A 17297-nucleotide genomic window follows, 5' to 3' on the forward strand; every position below is an offset into this window, starting at 1 on the left:
GATCGAGTACGACTACGACGAAAGCAGGTATCGATCTCAGTTCCGCTTGCTATTGGATGGCGTGCGAGATGAAGTGGAAAAGCACCGGCATTTCACGAAGCAGAGGAACGTGGGAAGCACTAACCTCCCCGACACCGTCAAACGAGGTACAATGATGTTAACGACGCACTTTCATCGACGGCAGAGGATTCCCATGCCATTCTGCTGAATGTCAGTGGTCCGGACAAACCCAACTTTGTGTTCCTCTCGCACGGGGACAAACACAAGGCCTTCGTACGACAGCTCACGTCCAAATTGTCAGCGCTGGGCATCAATTGCTACAGTGATCGGAGCGTCGAGGGGCAGGATTTCCACTCACGTATTCAAGTTGCGCAGGAAACGATAGTACAATGCACGTGTTTCATGGTGCCGGTGTCCAGACAGACTCTGAACAGTGAGTTGGTACGCGACCAACTGGCATTTGCTGAGGATAAAGGCCGGATTATCTTCCCTGTTGTGCTGAATGATTTGGACCCTGGGCTGGACAAGCGCTACTCGCTAGCGCGTAATAATCTGTTCCACTTCATGGCGAATGGCATGAGTTTCCATTCCAGTTTTGACAGTCTGGTCGCATCGTTAAGCCCGTACTTTAAGCGAGGACATGCACATGAATTCCACTGAATCATGTTGGATACCTAGTTAGTGCTCGTGGAATCGAGAAGTGATAACCTGATGCTCTCAAGTGTAAACAACGAGTCCAAGTGGGTTGTCGCGCACAGACTTGGTTTTTTCATGATGGTGCAAACTAAGAATCTATCCAAAAATTATTCCATGTTCAATCCACCTCTCCATAAGATGTATCATAAGGACGTTCACCACCCTGAAGATACATGAAAACATAGGATTTATTATGTAGTAAACTGGTCATCATCATTTTGGCTCACTGGTGGTAATAATCCTCGCCGTAATCCAATCAGCAATGCCTTCTAGTAGGAGGTTTGTTACCTCGAGCCACACTTACAGTGCCTGCGTAGGAGCGTCCTCACGCGATCACTCCAGCTTCTGACGGCGAGATATCGTACCTGGATCCGTGGGTATGGTCGCTGGTGACAGTCCTACATCCGAGTCGACGTCCACCTTTGGCAGCAGTCGCCGCCGTGTCGCCTTTGGTGGCCATGGAGCCTGTCGGGAGCCTGAAGAACGTACACGCGTTAAAACCGAGCGAAGTCTTCGCACACCTATCGCTGTCGACTCCAGCGCCACTGCATCATACCTCCTTTCGCGTTCGCCCAGGAATCCTCGACGATGGCCGATGAATATGAAGCACCATTATCAAAACGTCAAAAACCTACACGGGAAGCTGTCGGATGTGCCGCGTCATTGGCTTTGGGTTCGTTTCCTTAACAATTCCTTCTTCGCACGTCGTCTGATGAGGTCAGGTATACAGTTGTCGATAGCACTCGCCTCGGGTGTTCTCTTTAATAGCATCTTCGTCCAGCCCAAACTCGATACATACGAGAAGGAGAACCCTGATCTATACGACGAGTGCCACACACTCGTGACGTTCTCTGCTGTCATTTACCAGACGCTCCCCGCGGCTATCGTCTTATCCTTACCCGGTTCAGGTATACGCTTCTTCGAACCGTTCAATCGAACAAATCCATCACCTGGTCAAGATATCGAGGAAGGGGATGCCACAAGTATAACCAAAGTCAGACGCCGGTTTGTGTTTCAGCTGTGTGAGGTGCTGGCGGTTTGCATGCTTATCTTCGACTTCTTACTGGTTGGGTATTTCCTTCGAGTGCTCTTTACCGGAGCCATCGATTCGTGTGGCGATGTGGCGTCCCAATCCTTCGCATTCGGAGCTGCGGTCTGCTATGCCGGACTTTTTGTGGTAATCTACTACTTCGCTCGATATCGAGAGCATATTAAGATGCAATTGGGCGCTTTCCAAGAAGCTGATCAGACTGGAGACGTCCGCAAATACGTGGACTTACGCATCGATCAAAAGTTAAACACAACTCGTAAACTACTTAGTGTTGTTAGAATCCGACTCTACTACGCTACACGGAGAGGAGATCTGGATGAAATGCGCGAGATCCTCGAGTTCGCGACGGCCAAAGGACTCGCAGAAGTCGGATTCCCAGGCAAAGTCTACGCGGCGCCAAAGATTCGGTGGAAGTTCTTCGCAAGGTCTCGTGAAAACCCCGTGCATGTGGCTGCACTACTGGGAAACACTCGCGCGTTGGAGCTACTGGAAGAGTACGGTTTTGATATGGAGGAACTGGACAAAGTACGACGTGTTGTAGTATCCACTGGAGGCTTCTTCTGGCACTTTGTGCAGCTTATCGTGAAGCGCCCGCAAGGAAGCAACGAAGACACGGCGGTGTCTGTGTTCCATACATCACTGGTCACGCCACTGCATTGCGCTGTATCAACAGGTCAGATTGAGACTGTGAGGTGGCTACTGAGTCGAGGTGTCTCTCCTGGAACGTTGGCTCAAGCTTCGTTCAGGTCTAACCGTGTACCCCCTCTTTTCCTGGCTGAACATGCCGACATAACAAGAGAATTATTGCTACATGGAGCTGACCCGTTGGTGATCCCTGATCCAGGATTCATGAACACTATAACCCCGTTGCAACTCGCGTATGTGCGAGGAAACTATGCTGTAGCGCAGGAGCTGGAGGAATGGGGTAGTGATGTGGCTCTCACGCCCTTCCACTTGGCAGCAGCTCATAATGATGTGGCAGCTGTACGCAAATTCATCGCACGAAAGACGGATGTGGACTGTCTGGGAGAAATGGGCTACGTGGGGGTCAATCGACGGACACCGCTGCACTGGGCTGCTATCAGTGGAGCCACAGAGGCGGTCGATGTTTTGTTGGAAGGAGGAGCCGATCCGAATTTCCAGGATGTTCGCGGTCGGTCGCCGTTGCACTGGGCAGCGAAGCTCAACAAGCTGGAGGTGGTTCGCTCTCTGCTTCGGGCCAATGCAGACCCGAATCTGGCCGACGGAGAGTTCATGACGCCACTGATGTGTGCTGCCTCAGCGTTGGATGCGTCGAGAGAACTTGTTAGTGAACTTACGACTGCAGGCGGCGACATCGGCTACCAGCTACCGACGACGGGCGACACAGCACTACACGTTGCTGTCCGGGAGGAGAACAAGACGTCCGCGTTGGCTGTGTTGGCTTCAGGTGGAGACCTCATGCGGATGAATAACGAAGGTCTGCGCCCACTTGACTGCACTGCGTCCACAAGGTTATTGTTCGAGTTGAAGCGAGCTGCTGGCCAGCGAGACGTCATGATCAGCTACACACACTCGCACTTGGAATTCGCTCGGAAACTACGTCAGTCTCTCGAAGAAGCGAACGTCACCACTTGGTTAGATCTGATGGACCCGAGCGGGATTGGTGGGGGAGCTGTGTGGCGTGAAGAGATTGCTCGTGGCATCACCAACGCGTCGGTAGTGTTGTGTATCAACACAGAAGACTACGCGTCGTCGGAATGGTGTCTGAAGGAATTGGCACTGGCCAAGCAGGTCGGTACGCCCATCTTGGCTGTCTCGACTGAAGGCGCCATCGTCGATGAAAACCTACAAGTGTATCTCTATACGCGTCAGATCGTTCCATTCGAACCTTCTATCGTTGGTCTACGTCGCGATGGAGGTAGGATCGAGTACGACTACGACGAAAGCAGGTATCGATCTCAGTTCCATCTTCTACTGGACGGCGTACGCGATGAAGTCGAGAAGCACCGCTACGTTACGAAGCAGAATAATCTGTCTCGTAGCCGCCGTCTGGCTCAGGAATCCGATGGGGAGCGCAGTAATCGAGGCACGATGCTGCAGACGTTGAGTGATATGCAGCTCTCCACCGCTTCATGGGATCCCAATCGTACTAACACCACGAATCCGGACGACATGAACGAGGGTCAGTTCGTCTTCCTCTCGCATGGAGACAAGCACGAGGCGTTCGTACAGCAGTTCATAGCGCAGCTCCTGGAAGCCGGTATTCCTTGCTACAGTGACCAAAGCGTTAGCGGACGTGACTTCTACTCGCGCATTCAGGTCGCCCAGCAAGCGATTTTGCGCTGTTCGTGCTTCGTCGTACTGATATCGAGGCAAACCATGGGGAACGAGCTGGTCCGTGACCAATTAGCGTTCGCTGAGGATAAAGGGCGACCAATCTTCCCCGTAGTCTTAAACGATATGGACCCGGGACTGGACAAGCGCTACACTTTAGTACGCAGTGAGCTGTTCCACTTCATGACGAACGGTATGGGCTTTAAACCCAGTTTCGACACTTTGGTACGAGCGTTGCGACTGCACTGCACCTTTACCGATGGGCTTCTTGGCTCGACCCCGGAAAGTGAAGCCGGTCAAACCCGCAACTTAGACTCCATCGAAGGGCTAGAAGACAACCAACTACATCTATCAGATACACGTGTTCGTATGTAATTATGCTAGCAAACGAGTGGCGAAACCATTCCACCAGGAATAGCGGAAACCTTCATGTAGTTTTTCGACCCATTCTGCTCGATATAGCGTTGATATTCCTGGTTTCCCATGTCGATCGCCTTTTGTCGTGCTCCACTTTAAAGGTGGCTTTGGTGGAAGATGCAGAGCAGCTTGGCGCCGTCCGTGACACCGCGTCCCGTGAAGCCGTCGGCGCCAGCGGTACGCGGTGGTCGAACGTATTTGCTCAGTGCGTCGCCGATCAAGTTATCGTCTGGAAATGCCGACGCCAAAGCCCCGATGATTCGACCGGCCGAGTCGCCAATTCCCCCGACGATGCGGAAGAAGCCGCTGATCTTGAGCGGCGACATTCGCAATCTCGGGACCAATTTCCAGCTGGCGACGGCGCGTGAAACGCTGTCGCTCGCGCACCTGGGCGACGTTTTTGCTGCTCACGGCATCGTCATCACACGCGCAGAGGCTCAAGCGCTTCGTCACGAGTTCGAGGAGAACAACGAGCGAGGACTCAGCTACGTCGATTTCGTGGATGAACTCGTCCGGTCTTTTCGAGGTCCCGTGACGGGTACGGGAGACACGGGCCGTCCAAATGAAAATGCCGGTCTCGTCGCTGGTGCTGCCTGTCGAGCACTCGCGAAGAAACCACAACTTGCAGAACATTTGTCAAGGTTGAGTGCGCGTCATTCACAACTTGTAGGTGAGATTCGGGCTCTGTTAGGAGCCAACCTGCGCGTATCTTGGACTGCCGTACGGGACGCTTGTCGAGCGGCAGAAATCGGTGCAGGTACTAGAAAACTATCAAAGACGACGTTCGCGCGCGTGTTGAGTGGCCTTAATATCCCAGCACTGTCACCTGCAGCATTAGAGGAGCTTTCACAAGATGGCTCCTCTATCGACTATCACGAATTCCTTGCCCAATTCGGTAGTAGCTTCCAGCACGGTGATACCAACAACGTCAGCAACTCATTGGTATTCGATCGACCGGCAGGTAAACAGATCGCTGAAGTGTCAATCGGTACGGGAGCCAACAACATCACGGCGACCAACAAGACGCTACAGTCTCCTGGAGTCACCAGTGCGTTAGGTGGACGTTCACCGACCAAGAAGACCAACAAAAATTCAATCAAATCAGAGACGGGAAAAGACCCCGTCCTGCTTGAACAACTTCGTATCGTAGTGGGGAACAGAATCAAGACACGGGCTGACGAAGTTTTGAACGTATTCAGTGCTCTCGATCCGTCCGACTTGGGCTTCGTTCCTGCTCCAGTATTTACACAAGCACTGCGAGATCTCCAACTAGTCGAGTCTGAAGAAGACGTTGCTACCGTGCTGTACGCTGTCGTGGATGGAGACAACAGGGACAGCGTTGACTACCGCAAATTCGTGACGAGTTTTGGCGATGTGGTGCATCCAAAAGGAATCGATGCGATGAGGCGTAGCTTACAGGAGAACAGTTCATTGGTCTTCCCGGGATACAAAGAAGTCAAAGGAGCATACAAGAACCGCGTGGCGTTATCGTCGCCTGGAAACGAACTGAAAGAAGCGTTTTCACGTCTACCCGATGCAAGTTGGAGAGCGATACACGTAGAGTTAGAGCTCAGTGATCCGCACAAAAGTGGACTGGTACCTACTGCTGAACTGCTTCGGGTACTGAGTAAACACCTTGGTCCATTGCCATCTCGACATTTCGGTTCGCTCTTCCGCGCCTGTGGCTCTCACGCACATCAACTTATGGACTACAGATCACTAATCAAGAGCTATAGACCTCGAGTGGTGGACACCGAGAGCTTCTTCGCCCCTCCACTTCAGGGTGACGGTGCACGGGGTGCGATTGCTGTTGGTCTCCAGCATAGCCAACAGGCGACAGCACCGACCGAGTCGCTTGTGCTCGTGTGGAGCGTCCGAGTCGCTAGAGCGCGTCTCGGTGTAGTGGAGTGGAGAGCGCTTCAAGACCGTCTTGCTGCGTGTGATCCACGTCGACAAGGGCGCGTTTCGACGGCAGCGTTTGCACTCGCAGTACGTGACGCTCTGTCGTTGACAGAAGCTCAGATAGCGTTCCTCTGTTACTTCTACGAAGACCGCAGTATCGCTACCGACTCGCCATTGATCCGGTACGCGTCCTTCTTGACTGACTATGAGGATCCGGGATTAGAAGCCAACGATCCAAGCGAAGGGAGTTGTAAACCTCAAGGCAGAAGTAAAGCAGTCATGTTCAGTAGTCCTTCACCTGGAGACGCTGAATCGGATCTTAGAACGGAATTGGAGCAGCTACGTCAATTCTTCCGAGCGAATGTCGGTGAGTTAGAGCGGCTCCTGGCAGCTGAGGACGCTGATACACGAGGCTTTGTCAGTCTCCCGATATTCACTCGGATATGCGCCAAGCTGAGCTCTGAAGTAGGCACAAAGTGGAGAGAATCAAGAGCGACTGCCAAGTTCTTCGAGAGGTATATCGCACGTGGAGGACAGTTCTACTATCGCGGTTTCTTGCTGGACATGGACTGTAAAGTTGGTCTCCAAGCTCAGGCGCTTGTGGTCCAAGAGGATGATGAAGAGGAGGAACGAGACAGCTTTGACGAGGACTCGAAAGATAAACCACTAGATGTACACGAAGCACGTGCAGCAATACGACACCTTCTGACGAGCTCTCGGTCGCAGCAAAGCGCAGTGTATAAGCTTCTGGCGAACATGGATTCAAGTAGCTCTGGCTTACTAACGTATCCAGAACTACGACGCGCTTTTGAGCGATTGGGCGTTAACCTTCAAGACGATACGGTGGTCCAAGAATTACTGAGTTTCTACGAGGAAGAAGACGCTCAAGGTGAGCGAACAACCGGCCTAGTCAAGTATCTGCAGTTGTTGCATGCATTGGGTGGCAAAGATCCTGATAAAGTGGGCAAGGACTCGAATATGAGCGATCTATCGAGTCACTGTTCGTACTATAGTGCGGTGGGGATCAGTCCTCGTGCAGTTCGTCGCTCTCCAGCTGCAATTGCAGTCTCAAGACAACTGACCAGCCGAGCTGGTCACGTTCTAGCAGCGCAAGCTGTAAACCACGCAGTGGAAAACCCTCGAGCCTCTTTAAACGCCGGCGTTGGAGCTACAGCCGGGGCTGCTGCAGTGGAGCAGAAGCTTCAAAAAGCGCTTCATAGTCAAGGAAAAACGGCGTGGAAACAGCTCACACGCAAACTACAGGCGCTTGACACTGAACGTCGAGGCAGTGTGACGCCTTCGTCCCTACGCAAAGTACTGGGAGAGCTCGGTATCGATCTGGATCAGGAAGAAATCGTCCGTCTTCAGCTCAAATACGACGCGGAACAGAATGGACGTCTCAATTACCACGCAATGTTACGTCAACTCACCAGTTCTTTGAGTATTCTCGGGGCTAGTAGCAATGGAACTGGAGCCGGCGACTTGTTACCGAGCATATCGTTTAATTCCCCAGTGAAGATCAAAGTTACAGGCAGCGAGACCATCCCAGAAGAGCTGCGGCTTGGCGTCCAAGCCAAGTGGAAAGAATTGTACGCGTCGTATAAAGCACTCGACAAGAGCAACTCGGGTCGTGTGAGTGCGGCTCATTTCCGTCAGATGCTGGAATGGTACGCGCTGCCTATTACAGACACGAGTTTGCTAGCTGTTCTCCGAGCGTTTGACAGTGACGACGGCCTCGTCGACTACAACCGCTTCATGAGAGCATGTTTCCGAGGGTAAATTACCGGTTTCTTAAAAAAAAAGAGACTATTTTACCAATCAGTTAAATTTTTCTTCTTGGACTTTGAGCTGGTACTATCGTACTTCGACGTTGAGCTGTAGCTGGCGCGTTCCCATTCGTAAAACGATGTTCTTGTTTCTCGATACGTCGTTGTTCACGGAAGTGTGCGGCTACGATCTCCACGTCGGATTTGTCCTGTACCTGCGTCGGACATTGATGAAGTTTTCTTTGCTGTTGCATTTGTAGTAACTTCCTGGCGTCGTAAGTTTGACGGAGGATTGTTTCAGCTTGATGTAGCGTCTCCTTCTCTTGTTTCTTGATCGCTCTTCGCATGACTATAGTATCACGTTCTTCTTCATCTATTTCTTCTTCAGTTGTCGTCTTAATCTCCTGCTTAACGAAGCTATTACTCTTTTGATTCGAATCGAGCTCAAGCTGCTCTAGTCGAGCCACTTGAGCCACCGAGTAGTCTATCGCTGGTAGTTTAAGCCATTCACGTTGCAATCCACGCCGTCCTATATCTCGAGCGATGTGTAGTAAAGTTTGCAGCGCTGGCGTCACATTCTTCAGAGCTGTTTCGGCTGGATGAGACCCTCCCATAACAGTGCGTGCCATCGCTAACACTTGACCTGGTAGTGTCATCCCTGGACGGTCCTCGAGACAAAGTAACAGCTCCACAATATGTAGCACTCCTTGCTGAACAAACACGAACGCTTTGAGCTGCGTGTTCATACGTTCTCGAGCTTGACTCTTCTCTAGTTGCTGCGTGTGTAGAGCTCCTTCCAGTCGATCGCGTAGTCGCTGACGACGCTCTGTAATATCGCCAGGGCCGGACACTCGGAGACGTGATACCATCGAATTATGCGCCTGTTGTTCGCGCGCTAACCGAGTGCTTTCCGTGCGTAATTCCGCTGCGATCTCACGCAGTCTAGCAGTGCTCTCTCTGTACGACTGGAAGCGATCCAGCACCACATTCAAATCCACTTCCCCGGTCTCACGTAGCACACGCGCAAACTGTCCTTCGTACACGGCAAACAGCGTCTCCCGTCTGTTTTCATCTGCATCGTCCACCAGTATATTGTAGCTGTCACGACGCTGTATTATACCTGGCACTCGATCCTTCGTTATCGCAGCCGAGGCGCTTGTAAGTGACCTACTCGTAACTTTCGATCCATTGGTTCTAGTGCCTATAAACCTCAACAACTCATCACGTCGACGATCCGCATCATTGCGTCGTTGAGCTATCACTAACCGTGAAGCCAATTCGTCTCGATAGGACTCGAGAACCGGCAGAGCACTGCGTTTAAAACCCGTTCGCTTGCCGTGTAACTCACGAAGCTGTTGCCGTATATGTCGGTTCTTATCGGACTCAATTTTGATGCGATTCCGACACAACGTTCGCTCTCGATGGGCTGCTCTCTTCCGTTCCGCAAGGAGATCAGCGTTTGCCTCTAAGTATCGAACTTGCTGTTCCAGTCGCTCGTGCATGTAGCGCAGACGCTTCTTGTATGCGTCTTGGTGTGCGATTTCTTGTTTCAGATTAGGAACGATATCTGGTTGCGTTCTAGAAGTTTGAGAGGCACAAGAAGACAGTGGATCGAAAGCACGAAGATGACGTTGTGCAAGACTGAGCTCTTCTTCACGTCGAGCGATAGTGGCGTGTAATTCATGAAGTTGACGTTGTGCCTCGAGTGTAACATGTCGTTGCTCGTCGATCTCGTCTCGTACTACACGCTGCACTACCGAGTTATGACGCGTTGCTGCCGGAGTTCCAGGTTGTCGCCATAGCTGCATCGACGCCTGACACGGTCGTGGTCTTGGACTGGTTAAGTTTACAGTCGGTGGTCTCGGGTGTCGACTGGATTGAGGACGGTGAGAATACGAAGTCTGGTTCGAATTGGCCGGCACAATAGCAACCAGTTTGCGGTTAGCGGATGGGAAGACACTAGCAGATTTGGGTCTACTGCTTCCTCCAGGTGGAGCTGTGACGGCTCCTATTGACGTCATAGCGTTTTGACAGTGAAGAAGTGAAAGAGAGCAACGAAACCACACTTATTAATATAGAAGAAGCTTCATTTTAGTGAAAAGATAAGTAGTATTTAGCTATGCACTCCGGTCCTCAACCTGTTGTTTACTTGAGTTGTTCATAGAGTTTATCGATCTGAGGCTGGAAAAAAGCCTTGAGTTGCGGCCGTTTGAGTTTAAACGTGGGTGTGATCAATCCTTGCTCCAGAGAGAATGGTTCCGGGTGGAAGTGTACGCTCTTGACGAGTTCGAAGCCTCGAAGTTGTGCGTCCTTGTCGACACGAGCCATGTCTGCCAGTACCGCTTTCTGGAACTCTGGGTTGTTCACCACCTTCGCACTGGAAGCACCTGCTCCAGTCAGTCCGTGCTCCTTCGCCCAAGCTTCGGTCACTTCTGGGTCAGGTACCAGTACACCAACCAGACAACTCTTAAGCGAGTCACCGTAGGCGAACAGCTGAGCCACGTACTTGCTCTTAGCGTAGATGTTCTCGATTTTCTCCACAGCTACGTATTCACCTTGAGCCAACTTGAAGATGTTCTTCTTGCGGTCAATGATACTGAGTGTTCCATCGGCATTCCAGCAGCCAATGTCGCCTGTATGGAACCATCCACGTTCATCAATAGCCTCGCGAGTCTTCTCAGGCTCCTTGTAGTACCCGGCGAAGACCATAGGACCTCGAACGCAAATCTCTCCACGCGGACGAGGCATGTCTTGACTCGTGTAGCCCATTTCAGGCACGTCTTCCAACTGCACTTGTCCGTACATGAGCGGAGCGCCAACGTGCGGCCCCATGGGCATATCGACAGCACCCACAGCCACAGCAGCAGCCGTCTCACTCAGTCCGTAGCCCTCGGCGACGTCGCAGCAGAAGACGACCTTCATAAACTCCTTCACCTCAGCACTCAACGGCGCGGAACCCGAGAAAATGAGACGCACACGACCGCCAAGAGCCATGCGGACCTTGGAAAACACCAAAGCGTCCCACAACGCGTGGGTCTTGTGGCCGGCAGGAAGACCCGCTAACTTGGCTGCCAGAGCGCGATCGAACAGGATCTTCTTGAGCCCTCCAGCAGCAGCCACACCCTGTGTGATCTTGTCATACACCCGGTTAAACAGTCTGGGAGCAGACACGAAGACCGTCGGCTTAAGCTCGGCCAGGTCGTCCATCAGCAGCAGCAGATCTCCTTGATAGAAGCCTGCAGAGGCGCCGTGAGCCTGTAGAACACCCAACACAGCACGTTCAAACACATGTGCTAGTGGCAGATAGGAGCAGTGCACGTCCGTGGGGAGGATGTCCATGCGGTTGCACATTTGTCGGACCACGTACGTGTAGTTCCTCTGCAGTAGAATGACCCCCTTTGGGTCTCCTGTGGTTCCTGAAGTGTAGCAGAGAGTGGAGACGTCGGTGGGTAGTGGAGGATCGGCAGGTTGAGGGTCCGCTTCGCCCAGTAGCTCCAGCTCGTGGAGACTTCTGAGCTCGATGTTCTTCTCTTTGGCCTGTTGTAGCTGCTTCTCAGTGACTGGTTCAAACTGAATGACCGTCTTGAGTGTAGGACACTCAGCCACGCAGTCCATGACGACGTTGAACTGCTTTTTACCGCAGAATAACATTCTCAACTCTGTGTGGTTGACGATGAAGGGCACTGCATCGGGCCCCAGTGTGTCGTACAGCGGCACGAGCACGTAACTCATGCGGTCGCACGCGTGGGCGACTAGACACCATTCTAATTGGTTCTTAGAGAAGACGCCCACCATGTCTTGGCGCTTCATGTGGCCTGCAGCTTTCAGGCCGCTGGCCACACGCTCCATTCGCGTCTTGACCTGGTTGTATGTGAGCCACTCGTAGGCTCCGGCTTTGCCTGTGTCGGGGTCAATGGTGCGTCGACCGTAGAGCGGTCGGTTGCCATTCTCGATGTTGCAGCCGATGAGGAAGTTGTGGTACAGCGTCATCTCGTCTTCGTTGATCGGGTCTCTGTCTGGCACAGTGTAGGCCGGACCGTGCGTGGCATCGCGCGTGTTGGGCACCTCGACGGTGTAGCGCTTGCCAGTGTAGGACTCGAAGTCCGTCTGACTCATGGGAAGCTCGGAGCTGGTGCCGGTGCCCATGTTAGAAGCGGGAGGAGGAGAACGGGGAGCAGCGTGTGGTAACGGATCTTGAAGACTGCCGGACAGACGCAACGTCGCGAGTTGACGTTATGTGCACCACATGAAATGAGTGGTACTAGTTTTGTGTGCGATACTTCATGTATGTCGACGTGTTGCTTATCCAACACGTCGACTTACACCAAATTCTCAACGAGTTTCGTTTACAATAGTGCTGTTTTTTTTAATTTATATTTAGCATCGTCGGTGCTTTATTAAACGTAACAGCTAAATGGGCATTACAGGAGTCCTCTTAAGGAGGCGTTAGTTAGCAATACAAGCTGCATATGCACAACTGACAGAACAATTTCGTCAAAGGCGTCAAAGGACTAACCTTATTTATAACAGTGGAACTGTGTCGATTCTATCCTAATAGAGCGAAATTTGTGCCTCTAAATTAACCAGAGTGGATCGGTGAGCGAGTGTGGTCCACTATCAAGCGATATGAAGTAGAGGACATCATCGATCGACTCACCTTGTGTTAGGCTTTCGAATCATGTATCATAGTGCTTTAAAATTTAAAGACCTGGATACGTTGTGCCGTTCTAAAACTTGAAAATTGCGGGCTGTTACAATCAATGCGTGTAAATAACGATCGTAACTTTTCTCTCGGGTACAGTACATCCCAACAATCCCTAGATGCCTGGTCTAATCTATGTTGTATTACGACACGGAACAAATCCACTCGACTCTGAATAGGTTTGCGCATCGACATCTCGGTACCAAATCATGTTCAGTGCTTTCAGCGATGCTGGCTTGGAGGGGTCAAGAGAGCGAAGCCTAGTAACTGCAACTTTTTTATTCTCGAGCTGAAGTACTACACTACCTGTATCGTTGCAGAAGAACCCTTTTAGAGAAAAAAAACTCTCTGTAGTTTATTAAAATCAACGTTACCGTTCCGACTCCGGCTCAGGACGGACACTCGGAAGATTGAGTTGGTAGCAGAAACACGACAAGATCCTGGTCTGTCGCAGCAGCCTCACCCTTTGATGATGGCTCCACAGAATCCACCGCTAAGGGCGCCAGCTTCATCTCCCTTTCGCCGTACTGACATTGCTCGCACCTCAACAATCCCTCATTGCGTTAGACAGTCGTTGCAACTACCGTTGCCTTCTGGTTGCTGAAGCGGATCAGTGCATGCATGTACATGAATTCCCAAGTTGAAGTGCGCACCGTAAATTTTAATTTCCGCCAATCGACTAAATCAGGGGTGTAAGCTTCCGCCACGATTTCGCGCAAAAGTGACACGGCCCTGTCAGCAGTGCAACTGTGAAGTACCTTGTAGTGCGTGTCTCGACTGTGGACCAGAAATTCACTCACCCTGTCATTCTTCATTTTCCAAGCAACAACAAACCACCAACTCTGCAGAGGCGACTCTCACACCAGTTGAAGCATGGGCTCTGCGCAAAGCACGAGCGGGTCGCTGGCCGACGTGGACTTTGAGTCGTACACGGGCAAGCGCTACACCGTCGAGGTGCCCAACACACGCGACGCTACTCATGGCCCAGTCTACGAGGTTTCAGACAAGGAACCCGTTAAGGAAGAAGAGATGACGCTGTACCACAATTTCCTCATCGGCTGCAGCATCGAAGACGGCAATCGGCCGTGTTACGGACAACGCACCGTCGACCCCGAGACGGGCAAGGCTGGAGCTTACGAGTGGTTTACGTACAACCAAGTCAAGACACGCATGGATAGCGTCGCCAGCGGTATGGTGGCCATCTTCGGCCTCAAACGACAAGACAAGATCGGCCTCTTCTGCAAGAACCAGGTCGAGTGGTGTCTCGCGAACCACGCGTGCGACCGCATGAGCTACGTGGTGGTGCCGCTCTACGACACTCTAGGCCCAGAGGCCGTTCCTTTTGTGATCAACCACACCGAATTGAAGATTTTATTCTGCGGATCGAAGCAGTTCGATGTCATTATGAACTGCATCTCCAAATGTCCGTCAGTCAAGACGATCGTCATGGTCGACCCCATTACCGACGAGCAGAAGCGACTGGCTGCTGCTAGCGACATCGAACTCAAGACGTTCGAGGAGATCGAAGAGAAGGGTAAAGTAGAGCCCCATCCGGCCGATCCGCCCCTCCCGACTGATGTCTCCACACTCTGCTACACTTCCGGCACAGTAGGCGACCCCAAGGGTGTCGTTCTGCTGCAACGCAACTTCACGTACGCTGCACGCCAGGCCAGCAATCGACTCAAAATCTACTCGTGGGATCGCCACATTTCGTACTTACCGCTAGTGCACGTGCTGGAGCGTGTAGTGCTAGCGTTAATGCACTTGAATGGTGCGTCTGCGGGGTTCTACCAGGGCGATCTGCATCTCTTAATGGACGACATCAGTGAGCTTCAGCCCACTGTCTTCGTGACTGTACCGCGCCTTGTGAATCGAGTGTACGACAAGATCACGCAAGGTGCAGAGGCGGCTGGAGGCATCAAGAAGATGCTCTTTGACAGGGCCATCGCCTCGAAACTTGCAGGCGTAGAGGAAGGTCGCAAGACACACGCGTTGTGGGACCGTTTAGTGTTCAACAAGCTCCGCCAGGCTCTTGGCGGCAACGTGCGTCTGATCTTCTCGGGTTCCGCTCCTATGAGCGCCGACGTCAAGAAGTTCATGCAGGCAGTTTTCTGTTGCGACGTGGTCGAAGGCTACGGACTCAGTGAATCTGCGGCTGCTGTTTGTGTGGGCGCTATTGACATGCCGACGGAGTCTCACGTGGGCACTCCCGTTATGTATTGCCAGGTGCAACTCGAAGACGTGCCCGAAATGGGCTATACTAGTCACGATAAACCTCGCCCAAGAGGTGAGATCCTGGTCAAAGGACCCGAGATGTTCACGGAATACTATCAAAACCCCGAGATAACGCGAGAGGCTATTGATGAGCGTGGCTGGTTCCACACTGGAGACATTGGATGCTGGAATGCAGACGGCACACTCAGTATTATTGACCGTAAGAAAAACATCTTCAAGCTGGCGCAGGGCGAATACGTTGCTGCCGAGAAGATCGAGAACGCGTACTATACATGTAAGTATGTGGCACAGATCTTTGTATATGGAGACTCGCTGAAAAGCTGCTTGGTCGGCGTCGTGGTGCCGGATATGGAGGTGGCCAAGGTGTGGGCACAGGAGCACGGGCTCAGCGGTGAAGACGCCTCGAAGGACAAGATCTTGCAGAGTACCGACTTCCAGGAGGACGTGCGCGAGGACATGGAGCGTGTGGCGGCAGAGGCGAAGCTGCGGGGCTTCGAACGCGTGAAGAACGTGTACTTCCACCCCAAGCAGTTCACGACGGACGAAGGACTAGTCACGCCGACGTTTAAGCTGAAGCGGCCACAGCTGAAGGCCTACTTTCAGACGCAGATTGATGAGCTCTACCGGGAGTTGTGAATGCATAGCTGACTTACATTAATGGACGGTATTCATTTTTGGCAAAGGCATCACGACTGCATTCGCCATGCAAAACAACGAAGCCGAAGAGTGGTCATGGACGTGTTAACCATGAAGTCGATGTTTTGAACACTGATTGCATTGAACATTTGAATGAACACTGATTGCACTTGTCCACATTCAACGAAGCATCATGCCGGTGCGCACGTAACGCTTGAGTTGCTAACGCTTTCGCGGAACGTCTCTTATAGTCGAGACTCTACTTACGAGGTGTTATTCGGCATGATATTCTACATCTATTCTCACGTCGAATAACACTCTGAAACTCTATTAAAGTCTCTGACGATTACTCTGGCACAGAGATGGTTTCAGATTGGAAGAGTAAAAAAGTTTAAAATACATGAAAACGTTTTAAACAATTTAGAAGTATCCAAAAGTCTAAAATTCAGTCAGGATCCCAAAGGTACCCCGGCAAAAGAAAAGATTCAGTTTGCCCATGGTGACAAGGGTGGAAGCACGCCGTCACGAAGCGAGAACTTTCAGGCAGGACCTCCTGGAGATACTCCTAGCGATCTTCAAGCAGCTTTCGGGAGGTTCCGATCGCCCTCCAGCACGGTACTGCGGAGGACGCTTCGCTACAGCCCATACCAGAGTGGTTCCTCGCCGCTAAGTCCGCCAGAGGATCTTGCGCCACTGGCAACAGGCTCGCGTAGGGTAACGTTCCCATCTCCACCCAACTCACCATCCCCATTCCAACCCCGCCCGACATCAACACCAGCGCGAACCTCAGCAGAAGTACCTCGCTCAGCGACACCATCGCGGCCTCCACGTGCTTCAACCCCTACGCGATCGCCTCCTACTCCTCGCACTTCGTCTCGACCGCCGCGTACTTCTCTAAACTCAGTGAGATCACCTCGTACTCCAGGAGCATCTCGTCGTTCCCGAGGTCCCTGCTGAAGGTCGGGCGCCCACAGGATAAAATTTGGAGTCATTACACTATTGAGTGTGAAAATGGTAAGAAGCATGGGCGGTGCAACTACTGTGGCGTTCTTAAAAAGAACGGCAAGCCTAGCGGAAATTTGTTAGATCACTTGCTGAAGCCTAAAAAATGTGTTAGTGTTCCCAGGGATGTTCAAATCTCTCTGCGACCTACTTCACCAATCCTCCCGCCTCCCCAATCCACTGTGGAGCCCGGCAAGAACGATCTTGACCAAGAAACATTTGAGATGGCACTTGCTCGAGTGTTTTTTTGTCTGTGCGCTGCCGTTTATATTACTGGAAGCTCAAGTGTTCCGAGATTTCATGGCAATGGTCGTGCCGACAATGAAGTTGCCGTCGAGGCAAAGGTTGAGCACGGTACTTCTACCAAGGGTTCGAGATGATGTTCGAAAGAAAGTGGTCAACCTGATCAATGCCCATAACTTTGTCTCACTCGTTACCGATGGTTGGACGAATACCAACAGTTCGAGTATTATAAACTTTATGGTGGTTGCCCCAGGGATGCCTTCCATGTTTTGGTCGTCGTGGTCAACTAGATCAAAGCAACACACTGCCCGATATTTTGCTGAAGTAATTG

General features: G+C 51.9%; 7 protein-coding genes across 7 annotated transcripts in view; 4 read left to right on the forward strand and 3 right to left on the reverse strand.

The window, feature by feature from the left end:
• The window catches only part of PPTG_07866 (hypothetical protein), a gene marked incomplete at both ends in the record, with an annotated part of 2709 nt that extends 2049 nt beyond the window's left edge, over window positions 1-660 (forward strand). The window contains one exon of the mRNA XM_008902244.1: window positions 185-660. Coding sequence (XP_008900492.1) covers window positions 185-660 — 476 coding nt within the window. The remainder of the gene's footprint in view (window positions 1-184) is intronic.
• Window positions 661-922: 262 nt separating this feature from the next.
• PPTG_07867 (hypothetical protein) lies at window positions 923-4547 on the forward strand. The gene has a single exon (XM_008902245.1). The coding sequence runs from the start codon at window positions 1076-1078 to the stop codon at window positions 4436-4438; it is 3363 nt and encodes a 1120-aa protein (XP_008900493.1). The 5' UTR covers window positions 923-1075; the 3' UTR covers window positions 4439-4547.
• Window positions 4548-4597: 50 nt separating this feature from the next.
• PPTG_07868 (hypothetical protein) lies at window positions 4598-8161 on the forward strand (the record flags this gene model as incomplete). The annotated part of the gene is made up of 1 exon (XM_008902246.1): window positions 4598-8161. The coding sequence occupies one exon, from the start codon at window positions 4598-4600 to the stop codon at window positions 8159-8161; it is 3564 nt and encodes a 1187-aa protein (XP_008900494.1).
• A 42-nt stretch (window positions 8162-8203) lies between these two features.
• On the reverse strand, window positions 8204-10169 carry PPTG_07869 (hypothetical protein; the record flags this gene model as incomplete). The annotated part of the gene is made up of 1 exon (XM_008902247.1): window positions 8204-10169. One exon carries the CDS (start codon window positions 10167-10169, stop codon window positions 8205-8207), a length of 1965 nt encoding a protein of 654 aa, XP_008900495.1. The 3' UTR covers window position 8204.
• Window positions 10170-10214: 45 nt separating this feature from the next.
• PPTG_07870 (hypothetical protein) lies at window positions 10215-12373 on the reverse strand. Its single transcript, XM_008902248.1, has one exon. The coding sequence runs from the start codon at window positions 12292-12294 to the stop codon at window positions 10294-10296; it is 2001 nt and encodes a 666-aa protein (XP_008900496.1). The 5' UTR covers window positions 12295-12373; the 3' UTR covers window positions 10215-10293.
• Window positions 12374-13670: 1297 nt separating this feature from the next.
• Window positions 13671-17297, forward strand: PPTG_07871 (hypothetical protein). The gene is made up of 2 exons (XM_008902249.1): window positions 13671-15811; window positions 16171-17297. Exon 1 carries the CDS (start codon window positions 13724-13726, stop codon window positions 15719-15721), a length of 1998 nt encoding a protein of 665 aa, XP_008900497.1. The 5' UTR covers window positions 13671-13723; the 3' UTR covers window positions 15722-15811; window positions 16171-17297.
• PPTG_07872 (hypothetical protein) lies at window positions 16120-16794 on the reverse strand. The gene has a single exon (XM_008902250.1). It carries the CDS (start codon window positions 16744-16746, stop codon window positions 16357-16359), a length of 390 nt encoding a protein of 129 aa, XP_008900498.1. The 5' UTR covers window positions 16747-16794; the 3' UTR covers window positions 16120-16356.

The sequence above is a fragment of the Phytophthora parasitica genome (genome assembly GCF_000247585.1).
Source record: "Phytophthora parasitica INRA-310 unplaced genomic scaffold supercont2.13, whole genome shotgun sequence".
NCBI classification, from domain to species: Eukaryota; Oomycota; class Peronosporomycetes; order Peronosporales; family Peronosporaceae; genus Phytophthora; species Phytophthora nicotianae.